Below are 21,470 nucleotides of genomic sequence, written 5' to 3'. Positions count from 1 at the left end.
CTTCACCCTGCCATACAGGGAGATTGAACCTGGGACTTAGCACTAAACTGCACCCCTAGATCTTCGTTAGTTTTTAATTTCGAGACAGTGTCTCACTAAATTACCCAGATTTTGCTTGTAATTTGTATCCTGCAGTGTCAGCCTCTTAGAACGCTGGGATGACAGGCGTGCATCACTGCACCTGGATTATAAAGTGCTTCATTTGATTAAAAAAGTGAAAGTAGGAAAGTAGAGAAAGTATTTAAAGAGCAAGAAAGACAGACAAAAACCACATCACATAACTTTTACTACAGTGTACCATTATGATTGTTTTTATTTTATTGTTAGTTATTGTTGTAAATCTCTTACTCTGCCTAGCTTATAAATTAGAATTTATCACAGGTATACATAGGGTTGGGGATGCAGTTCAGGGTAAAGCACCTGCCTGGCAAGCATGAGGTCCTGAGTTTGATTCCTTGTAACAAAAAATAAAGAAAGAAATAAAAGAAAAGAAAATGCAGTACATATAGGATTTGGTACTATCTATGGTCTTAGGCATTCTCAATAAGGGCAGGTATTGTCTTGGAACACATCTCTGGCAGAGAGAGGAGGAGTGTATTATACCATGAATCAAGGAATTCTTTATCAAGTATTTATAATAGCACAATAAAATTACTTCTATTTGGAAATTGTGATTTGCTAATTTTGTGTAGCAATATTCTTCTTAAAATACAAAAATTTATGCTATTTACCAAATTTTCAATATGTGCTGAATGTTGGAGAGGTAGTTAGAAATAGAAAATCTTAATAGCATATCAACAGCATAAAATAAATTCAGGATGTTTTAAAAGAAATTTTAAACTTTTTGACAAAGCCTCACTATCTTGCCTAATCTCATCTCCAGTTCCTGGGCTTAAGCAATCCTTCTGCTTTGGCCTCTTTAGTGGGAGGAAAAAGACGTGTCCCCCCATGATCTGACCATCTTCTAGTCAGTAAGTATGACCAATAGTATTATAAATATTTAAATTATAATTTAGATGATGAAGGGGAGGCCTTTTCATTTAAATTCAATTACTACAATTTGTCAAAAACAATGTTTTTGTAGCATAACAGAAACCGAGATTCCACTGTGGATTGGATTGTTCCTTAGTAAGACATCACATGGGTTCTTCATCAAATTGTTACTCCAACCCAAGACAAAAAGAAGTATACCAAAGTACTGCTATTTTTCCAGAAATAGGAGTATACTAACATGTGGTGCTATTATTATGAACAGAGAGCTCATTATTAGAAACCCATCAAAGAAAAATTTTGGAGTAATGAGACAAAAAGGAAGGAGATCATATGTACTAGTATGTGCCACACTAAATTATTCAAATTATGTGTCACTTAACCAAATTACACAGTGCAAATCACTTAGGTCAAAAGTCTGAAGTGGACCCCACTTCTGAAAGGTGAGAAAGGATAAATATGTTGATCTAAACTTGGCTAGAAGTTGAGTAAGGAAAATGAGGCTTCAGAAGAGTTCAGTTAATATGCACCTAAGAACAGTTAACCATGTCTAGGACATTAGGAAAATAAGATCCCACCAGAGGCCAGGTCTAGTACTAGTAAATATCCATGCAGTATGCAGCTTCTGAGAGTTTAACGGAGGACCCGGAGTTTCTCTTAATTTCTTGAAATGAAAGGTCTGTGCTAATGTTGTTTGGAGAATTTTTTATGCACATATTTTGTACTCTGAGTAACTACTGTGAAGATAACAATATGCAGTGTATCAACTATGGTTATTCTTCTATTATTTATTATGAAATGTTTTTCCCAAAAAAAAGGGGGGAACCTAGGAAAGCTGGGATACTGGCAGCCCTTACTATCAATCTTGGGCCTGTTTCACCAGATACTCCAAGTTCAGACCAGAAGGTCAAGTGCTAAAATCCACTAGACAGTGGCTGGAAGAATGCCTTCTATCATTAGCTCCAAACTAACCAAATATATTTGTTGCCTCCCATGCAGCTCCACTCTCTCATGACAGACAGCTGACAAGTGGAACTGGACTCCATTCCCTCACTTTCAAAATGCCTCAACATTGTCTTTACACCCCATTGGATTTTGTCACTAGAGCAGGCATCATAATGCTTATTCTGTCAGAAGCATAATACAAGCACAGGTTAAGCGGTATCAAGTTACTTGGGCTCTAAGTAATTTCTAACCTCAACTCAGGCCAGCACAGAAGACAGGGACACTTATTATCTCACCCTCCAGAGTACAGAAATCATGAGAGCCTCAATCTTGCCTTCACCACGATTCTCTGGGTTTCATCTTCCTTTAACTGTGGGAATCACTAAGTTGGTAGGGTAGTGTCATGGTTTATGTCTGTGGTCCCCAGGCCTCATGAGTTTGCATTGTGCATTTGTGATTGGTTCATTGTCTAGCGCTTGGATTGATGATGTCAGTGCTCCACCCACAAAAGGGGTGGAGCCAGGGGTGTGATGTAATGGCAGGAAGAAGGTGTGTCTTGCTCTTTGCTGGTTCCCGCTTGCTGTTTGCAGCCACCATGAACTGCGGCCCAGCCATTCCCACCTGTCTTGGAGTCAACTGAGTGTGGACTGAAACCTCCAAAAACTGTAAGAAATAAAACTTTTCTTTCCCAACTTGGGCTTCAGGTATTTTGTCTCAGCAATGAGTAAAAAGTAACTAGGACAGGTAGTTTCTGCCTTCACATCCAGGCAAGAAAGCATCAAGTGGGAACAGGTGATTTCCTTGCTTGTGCTCTTTTTTAGGAATAGGGCAACATCTTCCAGAAGCCTCCCAGCAGATATACCCTGGAGCCTCCACCATACTTGGGTTACATCCCCATTTATTCACTCACCAAAATGGTGGCATTACCCCAACTGGCTTAGATGCCTCAGGATTCACTCCTGGAGCTAGATGCAGTCAACTACTTGATCAAGATGGAGAAAGAGTATATGCCAAAATCCAAACTCAGATTTTGTTGGATAAGAAAAAAATGACAGAATCAGTAGACAGTGGACAATCATTTATGTCTTCACAGTAACTACTAGGTAACTACCGTGAGATGAAAAAGTGAATTAAGAAATAAAGATGTATTCATTTTATTTGAAAGTTTGTTCCTTGTTTTTCTTAAATAGAAGACAGTCTCAGACATTCACTCATGTGAGGATGATGCTAGTCACAAATTCAGGTTATCCTTAGTGAAATGTCATGCTAAATATCTATTTTTATATATATCAATGTTAATGATTTTCACCATAAGTTTCCAGCAGATTTTCTAGTAGTATAGTATTCTTATAGTGGTCAAGATTATACAGTGTATAATCTAGATTTTTAAAGAAATCATAATCAAAATTTTACATATATTTATATCAAAATTTCAGTTCAGTACTATAAAGGTTAATGAGCCTGGTAGAATTTGTGATATTAATTTTTAATGGAATATGACTACTAGGGAAGCTTCACAGCCAGGCAATTATCAGCCAATAAGAAATCTCATATTAGCTTATTTGCTTATCCTAGGACCTCACTTAGAATTCGTTTCAGGCATGATGTCCTTTCAACATTACATGAGCTACTCAAATCTGTTTCAAAGTAGGTGATGACATTGTTTGTGGCATAGAAATAACCAAGCATAAGAAGAGGAGGAGGAAAGGTAGCCTACTCAACAAGTGGTGCTCGGAACACTGGTTATCTGCCTGCAGAAGACTGAAACTGGTCTATCTCTTACCGTGTACTAAATTAAAATCAAAATGGGTCAAAGATATAAACGTTAAAACAGAAATATTGAACTTACTGGAAGGTAAAATAGGTAAAACACTTAAAGACATAGGCGTAGCAAAGGTTTTTTTCTAAATAGAACCTCAATTGCACAAGAAATAACAGCAGGAATCAACAAACAGGATCATACCAGACTAAAAACTTCTGTACTGCTAAAGAATCAATTAGCGGAGTGAAGAGACAACTTACAGAATGGGAAAAAAACTTTTGCCAGCTACTTCTCAGAGTCTTCCTCAGTCTTCCTCAGACAGAGGACTAGTATCTAGAATATATAAAGAACTAAGAAAAACTTGATCACCTAAAATTAAAGAACCGGTCAAGAAATGGGCAAGTGAAGTGAACAGATACTTCACCAAGGAAGAAATAAAAATGGCCAGCAAATACATGAGAAAATGTTCAACATCTGTAAGATGCAAAAAACACATCTCAGTGGGATGCAAATTAAAACAAGGCTAAGATTTCATCTTACTCCAGACAGCAGGGCAATCACCATGAGATCAAAACTAACAAATGCTGGCATGGCTGTGGTGAAGAAGAAACACTCCTCCATTGTTGGTAGAAATATAAACTAATACAATCATTATGGAAATCAGAATGTAGCTTTCCTGAAGAACTAAAATTAGGAATTCCAAATGACCCAGTTACTCACTTTCTACATATCTTCTCCAAAGATCTTAAGATATCAGACTACAGAGATACAGAAATACAAATGTTTACAGCAGCACAATTTATAATAGCTAAACCCAGGAAACTACCTGTATAGTGGGTAATCAAGGTGATTGGTAAGGGGGAGGCCATAGGGAAACAGGTAGAGTGAAGATATGCCAGGTAAAGGTCCTAATAACCTTAATGAATATGGCTATTTCATGCCATAACTCTGCATGAAGATTACCAATAGCAACAAGAATGTAAAGACAGTTAGGGGGAGAATTAAAGGAGGAGGAAAGAGGAAGTGGGACGGTGATTTAAAAAAAGAAACAAGCTGTATTATGTGCCAATCCCCCATGACAAAATATGAAAACAAAAAATTAAAAGGAAACCAAACATTAAAAAAATAATAAAACAGTTGACAAAGCATGCAACCCCTTCCCATGTGCACAATGCATCTGCGGTTCAACTGTGTGAAAGTTCATTCGGACATGTCCACTCCCAGAAAGCCAAAACAGGAGACAAAGATGTTAATTCCCTGTTTCACCCCAGATATTATGCCAACACTTGTACCCATTGTGAACTAAACATCACCACAAAGAGCGCGTACTAAACACAAAGATGAGTCACTTTTGCCGAGTCCGATGAGTTCTGTGTTTTGCTAATCAGAGGTCGCAGGCTGTGACCCCAGATAATTTGTGGCAGAGTCAGCTCAAATGCCCTTAGGGAATGCAAGCACTTTCCAATCCAGTTGTTAACTGCCCGGCCTTGGAGGTATTTGTGTTTGTTCTTCTAGAAATTACTTCAAGCTTATGAGACTTATGCTTTTAGTTAATATCGAAGTGGTACCATTTTGCATTTTCCACTCATTTGGTTAAAAAAACCCCCAAAATGTGATGAAATATTGAAATATTTTCAGAAACATGGCTGTTTAAAGATGCAGTGTGAATGTGGACTTCTGCATGCAGGCAGATTACGGCTGTAATTTTTTCAACCAGCTGGTGTTGGAAAGCATAAATTCAAAATGCCAGCCCTAAATTATCCGTGTATAATGAACAGAATGCAAGTTATTAAAAAGCCACATTAATAAAAGTTGAAAATGACCTCCTGACTAGACAACTATAATGATGGTTTGGGTTTGCATTTTAGTCAAGTCTTGCTTTTTTATATGGAAAGCATTTGGAGTTCACACCTACGCCTGTACTGTGAGAGGGTACTTCCTCCTAAGCCCTGTCCTTGAAGAGAAGCTTCAGAGACTGTACTTTGTGTGTCTGAGGCCTGTTCCTTGCAGCTGGGGACTTGGTAGCCTGGTGCATAATGCTTCCTGAGTGCAAATCAGCTTGAGTAGCAACAGGGCTCAACAAACCCTTGGCCTCTGACTACAGAAGAAAGATATGAGTCCTGGGGAGTGGACGTGGGAACACTGTAGGAGGGCTGAGCTGGCACATTGCAAGGGGTTCTGCTCCAGGGCAGAGTTTGCCAAGGTCCAGAGATCCTCAGTTGCAAATAGCCCTGGGATAAAGGTAAGGTGAGGTCAGGTGTGACCAGAGAACAGGAGTTGGTCTTGAAAACCCTAGCAAAGAAGTTTGTGAATACTCCTCAGGATAAAAGTCAGCCTGGAAGACCGGCTAGTACTAGAAATACAAAGCAAAAATAACCACGTCTTCCCTGCCTGTCTACCTCCATCCCCCCATCTCCTACTCCATACCAAACCTGGAACAGTCTGGGGGCAGGCAAGGGGGCAGGACACCAGCCACCATATCACCCTGGTTAATGCAGAGGGTAGGTGTCATCTGCAGTTGGCCCTTGCTGTGGCTGGGAGGGCCTGTGTGTCTCTTTTGTGAATGAAGAGTGACAGTTGATTAATGTGCTCCCATTTATGAATGGGACTATGACTGTGACCAAACAGATTACAGGATTTTTGTGTTCTCTAGGAGAAGAGTCATAGCACTGTCCAGGTTTTCTTCTGGGATCCAGGGAAGAAGTAGTCTCCGTTGAACAGCTTCCCAGGAGGTAGGAGACAGGAGTAAAATTGCACTCTAATAGACTCTCAGAGATTGTCCTTACCCAAGATCCCAGATACATACTTATTTTTCTATATACAGACCCCAGCTACATATGTACAGATATCTAGGTTATATGTGTTTCTTGTCTGCTTAAATGTAAGTATAAAGTGATAATACTTCTAAATATTAACTTTAAATTAAGATAATTTAATTTATTAAAGACAAAATATACTATTACCTTGTTATGATGAAGCCATAAGTATTTTAATTTTCTAAACCTAGAAAGATCAACGACTTCTGTCAGTTTCCTGGAAAGAAAAAAAGGTTGAATATTAGCAATGATTAATTCACTCATGAATAAGGCTGTCTATCGAGGTCTGATGGCTTGTTTGTAACTAGAAAGGCCTTTCTGTCCTTTCAAAATTGTTGACATTGGGTGAAGGATTTAGTTCAGTGGGGTAAGCACCTGTCTGGCGAGTGAGAGGTCATGAATTCGAGCCTTGGTGCCACCATCCAGAAAGGAAAAAAAGTTGTTGTCACATTGCCTGTTAATTTCTGAAATTTGTTAGCGTAACCTAACTAGCTAGTTAATGCTGACACATACTTCAAAGAGAGCACATTAGCACAGTAGCTGACACATACTTCAAAGAGAGCACATTAGCACAGTAGCAGAAATTCATATCTCACAATGACTAAATTTATTGCAATCTTATTTCAAAACAAATTTCACTGGGGAGAGGGCAGAGGGAGAAAGTAAAGTAAAGAAGATATTGGATTTTTAGGTGAGTGTAGAACAACACAATTAGCTCTTGCTTCAGTGTTTTCTATAGGGCTTTCACTTTGGGGCCAGTCCTGAGCTTAACCAGGTTGGACTTAGGAACTGAAATTTGCAGGACACCAAAAGTTAGGACTGAGAAGGGTGCTTTCTTGTTTATTAGCTGTGGAGTCAGTGTATTACCAGCCCTGCTGGACTGCGTGGATTCCAGCTGTCCATGTGGCGTGGCCTTTGTCTGATGCAGCTCACTGAACAAAGGGCCAGGTGCAGAGGACTCAGAGCGGGCTGTCAGCAGGAAAGGCCGGGCCTCTGAGGAGAGCTGACCGTCTGCCCGACATGGCCCAGAGTCTTCAGATCCCCCACTTCCAGCAGTATTGTGGATCCCAAGGACTTATACATACGTTTCTTTTATTTATCACACATAGCATGTACTGTAACATCCTCTCACAATTACTTCTAACCTTGGAACCTTGACAGACTGAAATGTCCCTAGTTTTTATGGTAACATACATTTTTTAATGTAACCGGCAAACAATATTTCTGAGCAACATAAACTTTTCTAACCAATTTTTGGATTGACAGATTTCAAACCTAAGAAAAGTTGAAGGAATGAACACTATAAGATCTTTTATAATTTTTAATATTCTTCTCACTCTATTTGTATAACAGATCATATATATATATATATATATATATATATATATATATAATTTCTTTGGTGAGTCATTTAAAAATGACTTGCAGGCTTATTATCATAGGCTTGTCACTTATGAAAAATTCAGAATGTATATCTTACAAATCAGGACATTCTAGTCACAATACCTTTATCACATCTAAGAAGATAAAGTTGAATTCCATAGTGTCATCTAATTTACCGCTTACATTCAGATTTCCCTACTGACCCTAGATTTCATTTATAGTTCCTCCGAATTCCATCAGCATTCACATATGGTGTTCAATGCACAATCTTTCAGTCTGTTACAATTTCGCCACCTTTTTTCCCTGCTAAAATTGACTTTTCGAAGTGTCCAAAAGAGTTGTCTGAAGGAATGCCCCAGTTCTTAATTGGTCTGCTGGTTTTCTCATAATTAAATTCAAGCTAGATCACTTCTCAGTGACACTGGTGGTAACTGCCGCTCAGCAGGGGCCAGTTCATCTCACTCTCGGTAAAGCCAAGCTCAGTCACTTGGTTAAGGCGGTGTACGCCAGGTCTCTTTACCATCAAAGTACAAATTTTGTAATTGCAAAGTACTATGTGTGGCTGAACTTGGACCCCACATGTAGATCATGTCCCCTAAAAACTGTCTAATGGGATTAGCATCAATTGACAATTCCTACCTGAAGTAATTGATCTGAGATTGTAAAGTTATGATTTTTATAATTTTCTCATTCTTTTGACATGATTAATGGATACCTTCCTATAAAGAGTAGCTGCCCATTTCTCCTCTTTCTCTCCCTCATTCTCTTTACACACTGTCTGGATTTACACAGATTTTTCTTAATTCTTTTTTTTTAAAGAGGGTAAAATTAAACAGAATAAAACAGCAAAAGAGATAATAAGGAAACAATTTTAAATCTCTTGTTTTCTTCCAAATAGTTGTCCCCATCTTCACACACAGTGAATACATACTGAACATTATAGTACTAAACTAATCAGAACAGGATGATGAAGGCTTTTTAGGTCTTCAAGACCAGACAATAGGGAAGTCAACAATGACTGCCATAATGTCTCTCGTTCTCTTCAAAATAGCTGTCCATATCTTTACATATGTTGAAATTAAACATAAGAGACTAGACTCACATCACTCTGAACAGTGAATATTGCTAGATTTTATATCATAATGCTATAGAATTAGCACTGGGTATCTTTAGTGTCTCTTCTTCAGAGTATCTGTTGACTACATAGTGTATTATATAATCTGTTCCCGTAAACTGTTTAGAAATTCTCCACATGTGTGAATTTCTACATGTATACCTATCCTTTCTGTATTATAGGGGAAAAACAGATTAAAACAAGACAGCAAAATAAACTCCTAGAAAAACATGAAGTGAAGAAGACATATAAAACCACAATACTAGGTGATCTACAGTAGTTACTATGCTGTCTCTTGTTATTTTCAATAGAATTGTCTACATCATCAGGTACAATATAATTGAACGTAGCATTACATAGCAATTTTAATAAAAACACTTCAGAGACTTCAAAAGCAGTTAATAATCAAACCGGAATGGGTATCTTATTGCATCTTGTCATCTTCAGAGTAGTTGCCTCTACTCTTAGACTTGATATTATCAAGCATACCAAATTCAAATAAAATCAGTCAAGACAAAACAACAAACCAGATTCAAATAAGATCAGTCATAGTAAGACAATATAAGTAACACAGGGCTTCAGATTAAGTTAATAGGAAATTAAGGATAGTTACTGCAGTATATCCTGCTATTTTTGGGGTAGCTGTCTGTGCCCTCAAATCTAGTATGAGTAGACAGACTGGAGCAGAGAATAAAATCAAACTAAATGAGTGATAGGACTACCGTGACTTTTAAATCCTGATACACTATTAACAATGTCCTCTGCCTTACTTTTTAGACAATTCCTCCCCTTTCCCTTTCTCAGGTTGCTTTGTACATTTTGGGTCCCACTAACTCCTTTAGTTTTTAGATTAGGGGGGCAACCCGTTATCTATCTAAGTGGTGCTGAACCTTTTTACCCCTGAGCTTGATCTTGAGCTGTACTCCTTTACTTACGAAAGCCTCAAGGCTTTTCCTTCCTTCTAGCTGAGTAGTTCTCCACTGCACAAAAGTTTCATGACTTTCCAATATATCTGCAGCTGCTGGATGAGTTGTCCCTATTTCTCTCTGGTTCCCTGTCACATAGAGCATTGTTTTCTCATCTTTGGCTTTCGGTTTATTAACCCTCTTTCAGGTTAAGTATATTTCCTATTCAGAGCATCTCGATGGATCTTATCCCCCTGATCAAATATCTCTGCTTGTGTTTCTTTTTGTTAGTGTATCAAGGCCATCTGTGTTAGAGATTATAGCCAACCTTCTCTGCTATTCTATTTTTCTGATATAATTTGTCTACTTTTCTCCTTCATTCCACTGTCTGCACTGTTCATTGAGGCCTCTCTGCCACTGTTGCTGAATCCTGGTATTTTTTTCTATCTCTCTCAAGAATGTTCTTCAGTATTTTTTGTAGGGTTGGGTTGATGGTCACAAACTCCCACAGTTCCTCCTTGTCATGGAAACATCTTGTTTCTCCATTAATTTTGAGAGAGAGTTTTTCAGGGTACATCAATCTGGGTTGGAGGTTATTTTCTTTCAGGGCTTGGACTACTTCACTCCAAGCTCTTGATTTGATAGTTTGTGTTGAGAAGTCTGTCATTATTTTGATGGATTTTTCTTTATAGGGAATGTGTTTCTCTTCTCTGACCGCTTTTAATATTCTGTTCTTGTAGTGAATTTCTGGGATCTTGATTATTATATGTCTGGGTGTAGATCTATTTTGGTTGTAGTTGGCTGGAGTTTTGTATGCCTCATTTATCTGGATATAATTTCCTTTTCCTATGCTTGGGAAGTTTTCCTTAACTATTTCTGTGAATAGCCTTTGTAATTCATTTGTGTTTATTCCTGCCTCTTCACTCATTTTTTTTTATTCTTAAGTTATAGATCCTCTTGTTGTCCTCTAGCCTTTGTATTGTTACTTCCTGGTTCCTTGTTATTTTTAAGAGGTCTTTTCTTTCACGATCACACATTGCAAATCTATCTTCAAATTTTGAAAGGCTAACTTTAGTTTCTGGCAAGGCATTTTGCCAGCTTTCAAGAGTTTTTTTAATTTCCTGGTAATCTCTTTGGATCTGTTTCATGTATTCTAGATTTTGTTTATATTCTTCACCAAAGGTTTCTCTTCTTTTTCTGGGTTCCTCCATTCTTTCATCTGTGTCTTCTTGAGAGGGGCTTAGCATTTCTTTTCTTAATCTTTATATTTTGCCTCACTTGGATTAAAATTTCAGTTTAAGTTGGTCTATGAGGTCACAAAGGTATTTTTTAATGTCTGCTGATGTTGTGGACAACATTGCATGACTGCTGCACTGGTTCTCTTCTGTATTTACCCCTCCTGGACTTATTTTCCCAGGGTCAGTGGCTGGAGGTTTTTTCTTATTTTTTTTCTCTTGTCATGTTTCTGGTTTCTTTCAGACAGGTGTGTGGTGGAGGTCTCAGGCCCTCTTTGTATTGCTTATGGTTTTTCTGAAGTGTGCTGGCTAGGAGCTGGCTGCCCTCTCCAGTTTGCTGTTATCTGAGGTGTATGCAGGGACTGTGTGCTGGCCTTTCTCTTCTAAGCCAGTCAACTGGTGAGTGCCTTCAGCACGTTAGTCTGTGCTGTGTGGATGTCACAGATTCGGGACAGTTTTGTTCCTGGCTATTGAGTCCCGACCAGCGGTGTGACCCAGCCCACGCAGGTCCCACCAGTCTCTCTGGGACAGGGGCAGCTGACTGATACCACCACGGCTCCAGGCTCAAGCCTGTCCTGCCCAATTCCAATATGTCCTCCAGGAAGCCACATCTGCCACACAACCTAATTTCCAGCACTCACCGAGAATTAATGCAGCTCTCCACCTTGGCTCCACTCCACGCCTGCCAAGGCCCCCAGACTCACTAACTCCCATTATCAGCGGCTGCGACTTTAGTGCTACTGTAATCATTTGACTCCATGGTGTTCCCAGGACAGCATGGGATGCGTCCCAGTGAGCGTGTCTCACTCCAGCCCTCCACCTGTATTTTTCCTTTCTTTCTTTCTTTTTCTTTTTCCTCAGTTTCTTCCTGGGTCATGAGAATCCCTCTTCTTTCATCTGGTCTTCTCCATGTCGTTAAATTGTTTTTAACGTCTGAGTTGTTTATCTCAGAGAGGCTCTCTACCCTGCTACCTATCAAGCCACTATTTTCAGAATTCCTGTAGATTTTTCTTAATTCTTATCAATTTTTTAAAAATTCTCAAAGTACCCAAGCTGAGGACTTTTAAAAGAACCCCCAAGTCTTTCTGACATGTGGCATTAGTCTTCGTGCACTTCTCTAGCACCATGAAATATTCTATGCTCCTCTAAAGCAACTTTCAGTTGGAAATTTACACACTTAATATGCTCTCTTTTACTGAGGTTCTGCGATTTCTTTCTGGGAAATAGCACTTGGACCTCGGTGGGCCCTAACTGTTGCATTGGGCAGGAATGGTAGCACATTAGCACCACCTTTTACGGTGATGAATAAAAAGCAGTTGTTTATGGTAGCTTCAAAGGATCTCAAGAGGTAATTAGAAGATTTCACACAAACTTTGTTTTAATACATTAATACTTCAAAATACTAACTGTGTTAAGGTGCTGTTAATTTTCTTGTAGCAACATCAATACTGAATTTTCAGCTCTTAGACATAAGCGATTCACTTTTTTTCAGGGAATTTCAACTCTTTTAAATTGGAAAGTTTTATTTTGCTCATAAAAGCCTGTTCTAAATCAATTGTAAGCTGTTAAATTTTAAGGTGAAGTCAACTGAAGACAATGAAAACAGTTTTACTAATGATGGCAATGACTACTGCTGATAATGATCCATCACTCATCATGGTGTGAGCTCCAGGATTACCCATGGAGACACTGATAAAACTCTTTTCATTTTTCAAGGGCAACAGAGACTTCAGAAAACAGCCATTTCATTTTCCTTATTTGTTTATGGACTGTAAAATATTTGCCCCCAGCTATATTAAATTGTAATCTAGTATTTCATGGTTATAAAAGGTATTGTCCATCATACAAAATCATTAAATATCTATGGACAGAGGATCAATATTGTAGCTTTCTATTTTTCTAATGTTTTAAAACTAATCTACTCACCCTAGTGATCAATAGTGTACAATCAAAATCAAAATACTTAGATTACCTATGGAGAGGATCAAAGCATGACCTTAAGTCTGTCTGAATATTTTATTACATCTGTTCCATTCTACAATATGTATGTGTTTAAAATTTCAAATTACTCATCACTTTATTCCCTTACTTCCCATATATTCAGGGCTGCCTCAAAGATGAACATTTTTTTCTGTACTAATACATTAAGAATAAATATTTAATTATAGTGAACTAAATATGTTTATTAATAAAGAACTTACTCACATCACTAGAGATAAAATTGACCAGTTCATTGATAAACTAGGGCATTTTCTTTATGAAGAAGCTGAGATTTGAAGATTATATAGGAGTAAAAATATGACAAGCCTATTTTAAAATAATACATAGAATTCACAATGACGTAAGAACATAAAGGAAGAAAATGAAGAGTAGGAATGGAGTCTAAGTCCTTTTTGTGCTGTGTGATGGTTAAACTGGATTGTCAGCTTGAATGGCTTAGGAACCATACGGAAATACAGTGAAGCACACTTCAGTGCACCTGGCTCCTGAGAGGGGCCTTTTGAGTCTATATTTGGTTCTGGGATCCTTCTTTCCTGGCACTGTTCTCCTGCTCCATTTCTTGGATGCTGAGAATTGAGCAGTTTTGGTCCACTACATCCTTCTGCCATGATGTTCCTGCCTTGGAACAGCTGATAATGGACTGCACCCTTGAAACCGTGAGCCAGATTGAACTTGTCCTTTGAGTATTAAGCAATTGTATCTCAATACTATGAAAGCTGACTAATACATGTTGCCATGACAGAATATCTGAAAATGAATAATTTATAGAGAATACAAATTGTGTCTTACAGTTCCAGGGGCTGGGCAGTTAGAAGTCACAGGCTCCACATCTGGCAAAGGGCTTCTTACTGCATCATAACATGGTGGTGGTGGGATTTTCCTATTTTTTGTTAAGGTTAATATAGGAGTTGTTCAGGGTCATAGCAAAATAAGAGTTATTATAATATAGGAGTATAAATGGATCATGAGTCCTAATAATAGTAAATATTAACTATACTGACAACCGAGTGTTCACTGGATACCAGGACTACTTCTTTTACTAACTCACCTAATCTCCATACAACCCTATGAATAAAACAGTATTATTATACTCAGGAAACTGAGTCAGTCGCAAGGTAATATACAGGGTACCAGGTTGCATTTGAGTTTCAGAGAAACAAATTTCCTAAATACTGTGTGGGACATACAATACTGAAGAAATTATATTTATTGTTCATCTAAAATTAAGCTTTAACCAGGTATTCTATGTTTTTCATTTGCTAGAAATGACAATCTTAACAGAAAGTTTATGTACTATCTTAAGATCATCCAGTAGAAAAGATAGAGCTGGCATTCAAACTCAGCCTGGTTCCTTAATCTTTGTTTCTATCCATTTCATTTGTTTCTCTCCAATAAAAAGAGTGGATCCATCATAATAATAAGTAATTAGAATGAGGTTGTTCATCCAGTCCTTGAGGTGGGAGAGGAAATAGAAAAGAACATTGGAATCTATGGGAGACTCTAACAGGATACTCTTTTTTAAAAAACATAAAGTACACTTACTTTTGAGAGAGGAACAGCTCAAAGACATCAGCATCCCTCTTGTAACCATATATCTTTAGCTGATCTTCAATTGCCTGATAACATATAATTAATCTGTCAAACCACATTCCAATGAGCAAAAATACTGAGGCATTTGCAGTCAATGACAATAGATCTACAAGGAGATCAAAGAAAGGTGAATTTGGAGTCAACCACTCTAAAATGATAAATTCTAACACTACAATTATATATTATTTACTCTTTTTTGTGGTTGAATTTCATTACTCTTAATCCTGCACAGATCCAGGACAGAGACATGTAAATAATTTTTAATCAGAGAGAAAAAATGTGCAAATACACCAAAAATAAATTTTTGATTTTCTGAGAGGCAGGGTAATTGGGTTTTAAAAATTATTCTTAGCTGTTCTTTCAAATGTAAATAATTAACATTTTATAGGATTCCTATATTTTAAAGACATTTAGTATTGGGTTGGAATTGAGTTGGATAGAATATAATATATATTGTTATAGCAAATTCTTTTTTAACAACCCATATCATGCCAGACACCCAGTAAGTTCTCAAATATCAAACAAATGAATAAGTGAGTGAATAAATACCATTTTTCTCTGAATAAGTAAATAAAAGTATTTTGCTCTGATTAACTTCATTTTTCATGAGTTATTAACAAATTCATATTGTGGTAATTTTTGTGAAAAAACAGCAACTTTCTTTTCATAGGTTTTTGCTTGGAAAACACAAATTCAGCAATAACTATTGACGTGCTTTTTCTTAGTTTCCTTACTAATTAACAAAATAATATTTACAGGCCACATTACTTAAAATGATATGGAAAAATTAGAGCCTGTCTTGCCACAAAAGAGCAGAGCTAAAAAGACATAACAGAAGTAAAAAGTGTAACTGTTGCAATTCTGAAATATAAAAAATATTGAATGCTTAGGAGTGAAATAATCACCAGATTTCTGCTGGATTTGCTGTGGGTGGTAAGGTTGTAATGTCAGGGGGAATTTTTTCACATTTAGTTGAGAGTTTTAAGGAGAGTTAAATTTGATGATATGAATGAATATTTAAAGCAGCGAGGAAGGTAGGGGTCCTAATAATAGAAGACAGTTATAGAGTTACAGTTGTAAATTCCGTTGAGTTCTTGCTAAGCAAGCTGAACGTAGGGGCTTGGAGAATTTATAGGCTCAGGCTTAGGTATTCTTATCAGGCGATTTTTATTACAAGCTGCATTTTGGAAAAGCTCATTGGATCAGGCTTAGCTGTTCTGATCTAGGTATTTTAATTTTAACTACCAAGACGTTTGGTCTCTGCTATGTATAGTCAATCTCAATTTTCTAAAGTGTTTGGGTGGTTGATGCCAGTCAAAATAGAATTAAAATTATGCAGTCATCTGTTAAAACTGTAAATGTACTTTTTCTGAGAATTCTATTTTTATTTGATTTAATTGTTTCCATTTAAAGTTTTTATTAGTGCGTTTGTAGCACATAACGATGGCATTCGCTGCGGGGAGCTGGCACTTAGGACACATCTTAACTCCTTTTTCACCCTTTTGCCTCTCCTGTCCTCCCTCCCTTCTCCCTTCATCTCTTGGTCCCCTTCCCATTTGTAAAAGTTCTACCTCCCTGTTTCCTATTTCCTCTCTTTCATTTTGCTTTTTATTTACACTTTGTGTTTCTCGTATAAGAGAAACCAACTTTATTGCTATTCACCTCCATTACTCAGATGCATACATGTATGTACACAGAGAAAAATGCATTGTACACAGAGAAAATGCATGGTTGTTCATTTCTGCATGCTCTATCTGTGGGTGCGAAACATGCCCAATGACTGTAGCATAGACTAATGTGTGACCTTGTGTTGTGCAGAAGCTTTAAAAACACAGAGAGATTCACATGATGGCTAATTTTATGTATCAGCATAACTGGGCTAACAGAGGGTCAGATAGCTGGTAAAACAGTTTTCTGTGCATGTCTGTGCATGTTTTTGGAAGAGGTTGGCATTTGAATTATAAAGTGTGTAAAGGAGGTCACTGATATGGGTGGGCATCACTAATCTAACAAGGGCCAAAAACAGAACAAAAACGCAGAGGAAGGACAAATTTATATTTTCTTCTACAGCAGGGTCTCACAACCTCACCTCCCTGCAGACCAGTGCTCAGCCTGTGGACTTGAGCTTTCTTACCCCCCTGGATTTCCTGAACTACCAGCTTGTAGCCAGCAGATTGCAGGGCTTGTCAGCCTTTTTAATCAAGAAGCTAGTCTCCCATAAATAAATCCTTTCTGGTATATGCATCTTTATTGGTTATATTTCTCTAAAGAATTCTAATACTGGTAGGTATCTAGACATACACAGATATGGACCATGTGTTTCTATGTAGAAAAGTAAGAGGCAGAGTAACCTATATAAGTGAAACAATGTTTTTGTTAAAAATAAAATCTGTATGCATACAAAATGCACACATTTCCAATTGTTACTTAAAGCTATCACTTGAGATCATGAGAGAGTTTTGCTTTTCAGGCGATATATTTTTGTATTATGAAACAGGTTCTTTCTGTTACTTGTGGGTTTAAGCGATCCTCCTGCCTCAGCCTCAGCTCCTGAAGCTGGGAATATAGGTGTGTGCAATGTATTACCTGGGGGCTTGCTGGTAATACATTTAAAAATGTTTGAATGTTTTATAACAAACACATTAATTTGATAATCAGAAAGTAATACTTGTTTTGAAAATTTTAACCAATGAATAAAGATTTATTTATAAGCTGTACAGAGGGAACAGAAAATAGCTGCATAATATGTAAATCACTGGCATAATTAATTACTCACACAACTCTATCATGGAATGTTTCTTTCCAATCAGCAATTTTGCAACAAAATATTACTACCAAAGTTGCCGAGGGATGTGAAAGTATGCCAAGCAGTTTCAGGCTCCAGCGGACTGGCAGGAGGGTGGCTTTGGGCACCAGTCCACACCCAGCTTTCCCAGTGGCACACTCCTTCCTTCCCCTAAAGAGCCCCAGAAAGCTCCCCTTCCCTGTTACTTATAATGTTGTCAAACACACACACCGTTGATGAACCTGTGGTATTAAGTCCATTCACAGCAAGTACATTCCTAATTCTGTGAGACTCATGCACCATCCACTTCCAGAACTTGTCCTCTGTACCTGAAGCTCTGCACCCCTTAAATACAGACTCCTTACTTTCTCCTCCCTCCAGCCCAAGGCAACTGTTACTCTACTCTATCTCTACGGGTTTGAGCACTCTCGGTACTCCATGGAAGTGAACAGAATTTGTCCATGTGCGACTGGCTGATTTCCCTTAACATAATGTCAAGAATCATTTATTTATACGATAGCATGTGTCAGAATGTTGTTCATTCTAAAGACTAATATTCTACTGTGTTTTAACCATGTTTTCTTTGCCCATGCATCTGTCAGTGGACACAGGTTGATTCTTGTTCTGGCTATCACAAACAATGCTACTGTGAACATAGTGTACAAAGATCTGTGCAGTTTCCTGCCTGAACTTGGGTACTTCATCTGGGCAAATATACAGAAGTGGAATTATTGGGTTAGACGGTAATCCTGAGTTTAATTTTTTGAAAAACTGCCATATCACTTTCTACGGTGACTGTATACAACAAGCCTTCTTTGAGATGAACATATTTAAAAATAGTCCAAACAGATTCGCTCAGCCATTTGTTAAACCATAAACTACGGAGCGCTTAGCTTAGATTGTGAGTAGTTTGACTGATCTGCGATTAGCTATGAATGTAGCAATGAACTGAGTGAAAGATGCCTGCTGTATACAAGCCTAACTCGTGGTGGCAGAAGGAAGGGACATGAAATACTGTAAAAGGAGGTTGCTAATGGTAAGGGCTACAAGAAGTGGAAACACCCTGGCAAATCCAGGGAAGAAGATGACTTCCGGCCAGGTCCAACAGAAGGACCTTCAAGGGTTAGAAGAAAAGAGCCTGTTGATGGAAGAAGGGCTTGAGACTTGGGAAGCTGTAGTGACTTCGCTGTAATGAAAGGCATGCGGAAGTCAGCTGTAAGAAACAAATAAAGGAAGGTAGATTGGGGTCATGTTATAAGCGCTAACTTTGAAATTTAGGCTTGGGAGTGTGCACCTGATGAGCGCCCAAGAAAAGCTTCTATCGGCTTGCAGAACTCTAAAAACTCACATAGTTTCTGCAAACTCATTTAAATTAACTTGATTTTATATGACCTCTACACATATATACATACATATGAAAAACATATATACGAATTAACTGCATGATAAAAGCCATGTAAGAAAGTCCAACAGAACTCTTATTTTTCCCATGATAACCACATCAATCTTTTAAAGAATACCAGATATGAACTTATTACAAAAGCATTTTCATCCTTTTCTTGCATGTTGGTACCCTAAACCCAGGTGCTTAGTTACTCCATTTGGCAGGATCCAGGTTGGCTGTGCAGCCAAAGGGGCAGACAGGAAGCAAGGGCACCTCTGTAACACCAAGGTGGAGCTCATCAGCCAGCAGGGTGGTGGCAGCGGGGGAGGGCAGTAAACAGACAGGAGGCTGCCTGTGTGAACACCTAGGGGAACTGGTGAGGTATTGCAGGAGCCAGTAAGTGCAGGGAAGTCTCAGCTGAGGTGATGTGAGGACGACTTGATAACGAGGAGGTCAGCTGGGAAGTGCGGAGGTTGGAGCCCTGGTGGAACGCAGAAGACAAGACAGCCAGGAGAAAGCTGCAGGTGCAAATGCAGATCTCATCAGAGAGGTCAGGGAGGTAAGCCGTACTGGGAGCTGTTGCAGCCAGAGAGTGATCATGTGTGTGGGGCACGGCAAGGCCAGCCCTGAAAACACAGAGAACCCGAAGCAAGCCAGTAAACAACCTGTTCCAGCTCCAGGAAGGCAAAGGGCCCAGGCCAGCCAGGCAAACATGTTGCTGGGCAGGGGTGTTGAAATTGACAGTATCCTTCTGCTGCAGTGGTTGAGCAGTTCCTTTCTTCTGGTTAGGACAGAAAGGGCTCCACCTGACCCCAGCTTTGTCTCTTTACTTTCTCATCCTCTGCCCCAGGAACCTCAAGAGCCACGTGGGTTGCAGCAATGAGAGCTGAGCAGTTACATGCGTCAAAGGAGTGAGCAATTCCTTCACTACCCAGTCACTTACAACCCAGATACAACACAAAAATGCTGTTAAAATACAGGATTATTAACATCTTGAAGAACGAAATCTGCATTAAAGTCCTTAAAAGAAAATATCCTCTCTGATACTCAGTTCTAATACCTACAGGCAACACGCACCACACATGGGGACTTAGTGTGAGTAGCTTTAAACTGATTTTAAAACTCTCAGCCTGGTTTTATCACACTAGTTCCAAGGCGCTGCAGACAAGTCAGCCTGCTTTTCAGTTGGATCGCTTCCTCTCTGCTGGTGCTTTCCTGTATTTTTAATCACATCTCTGAAAGACACTCAGGAAAGGCGACTTCAGAAGTGCTTCAGAGATTAATGAGAAGATGGGATAGGATAGGTGAGGGAAAGCATTTTGAGAGGAATTAATGGGAATGTCTTTCACTGTAATAAGTTATTTAAAATTTAATCATTGATGGTATACTTGGATCACACCTCATATTTGCAGTCCATGTACATAGCCCAGTATCAGGAGCGTGCATATGCAGTAATGTATATGTAACTGTGTGTTGAGACTCAGGAGTCCTTAATTAGTGATGTGTTAATCTCTAAGCCACCCTTGATATAGCAGTAGAGGATGCTCAGCGAGGTCAGCCTATTAACTGTGGATCCAGACAGTCCTCAACTTAGACCCTGGAAATTGGGGACCTCTGGTCCAGTAGCAGGACTGAGTGGGCCCCCTGACCCAAGGTCGGCCTGTGGCAGGCAGGGTGCTGGTGCTGGGTGTCAGGGTCGCTTACCTGGAGGCTGCTGAGCAGGGCAGGCTCGGAGGCCCGAGGGGGACTGCGTTTCGGTAAGGTGCGGGGCATGGGGTGCGGTTCCAAGACTCTAGGACGCGGGGGCGCAGGCGGCGCCGATGACCCTGCCAGGCCCATTGTTCCGTCACCAAATGCTTGTGGCTTGCAGCGGTCTCAAAGCCAATCTCCAGCGGGGAGACCGAGGCTTCTGCAGTGCCCCTTGGCGGGCAGCGAGGTGCCCTTGGGCTTCCCGGCAGAACAGCTGGGGGGCTGTGTGTGCCCGGCTGCCAGGACCCAGGTCCAGGACGCCAGGTCTGAGCGTCGGCGGGGTCAGGCTCCTGAAGACGGAGGTGTGTGGTGTCCACCGGTCACGCGTGGAGAGTGGGAGCGCCATGGAAGCTGGAGCAAGATACATTTTAAAAGCTGGACTTCTGGTGCCCCCTGACAGCTTCTACCGTGGCGAGGACGTTGCTTGCCTCATGGGGGACCCAGATACACGAAGGAGATGCAGGTGGAGGTGGCTGGATTAAGGCTCCCCCAGGGCTCCATGGACGCAGAAAAATGAAATTTCCTGTTGGGCTTGTTGGCTCAGATCAGGGATGTATTGAGTCAGTAGCAGAAAAGTCCTTGCTCTAGTAAAAAGCATAAACTGAGCCGTTGTTTGGCAGGCATCCTCTAGTCTTGGGGGAAAATAGTTTGTCTGTCGTCTGTGTGTCTAAAATACACGAATATATCCCCTGTCTGTGTTGGGATCTCCAGCATAGACTATTCTACAACCTCATTTGGGTGTGAGTCTGGTTGCCCTTTCTCTTGGGTATCTTGGGAGGCGGGATCTTGGTGGTGATAACTCTGGCTTATT

The 21,470-nt window shown here is 39.4% G+C and overlaps 1 protein-coding gene across 1 annotated transcript in view; it reads right to left on the bottom strand.

Moving 5' to 3' along the window:
• Window positions 1-20,749, bottom strand: part of Lrrc72 (leucine rich repeat containing 72) — a 65,894-nt gene extending 45,145 nt beyond the window's left edge. Inside the window, exons 1-3 of the mRNA XM_003469833.4 lie at window positions 20,615-20,749; window positions 14,694-14,767; window positions 6,661-6,730 (exon numbers count right to left, since the gene is read on the bottom strand). Of these exons, the coding sequence (XP_003469881.3) occupies window positions 6,661-6,730; window positions 14,694-14,767; window positions 20,615-20,749 (279 nt within the window). The remainder of the gene's footprint in view (window positions 1-6,660; window positions 6,731-14,693; window positions 14,768-20,614) is intronic.
• Between the last annotated feature and the right edge of the window lie 721 nt (window positions 20,750-21,470).

Source organism: Cavia porcellus, unplaced genomic scaffold (genome assembly GCF_034190915.1).
Source record: "Cavia porcellus strain 051 isolate PalLab524CR breed Dunkin Hartley unplaced genomic scaffold, mCavPor4.1 scaffold_2, whole genome shotgun sequence".
Lineage (NCBI taxonomy): Eukaryota > Metazoa > Chordata > Mammalia > Rodentia > Caviidae > Cavia > Cavia porcellus.
This window is presented reverse-complemented; position numbering and strand designations above follow the sequence as displayed.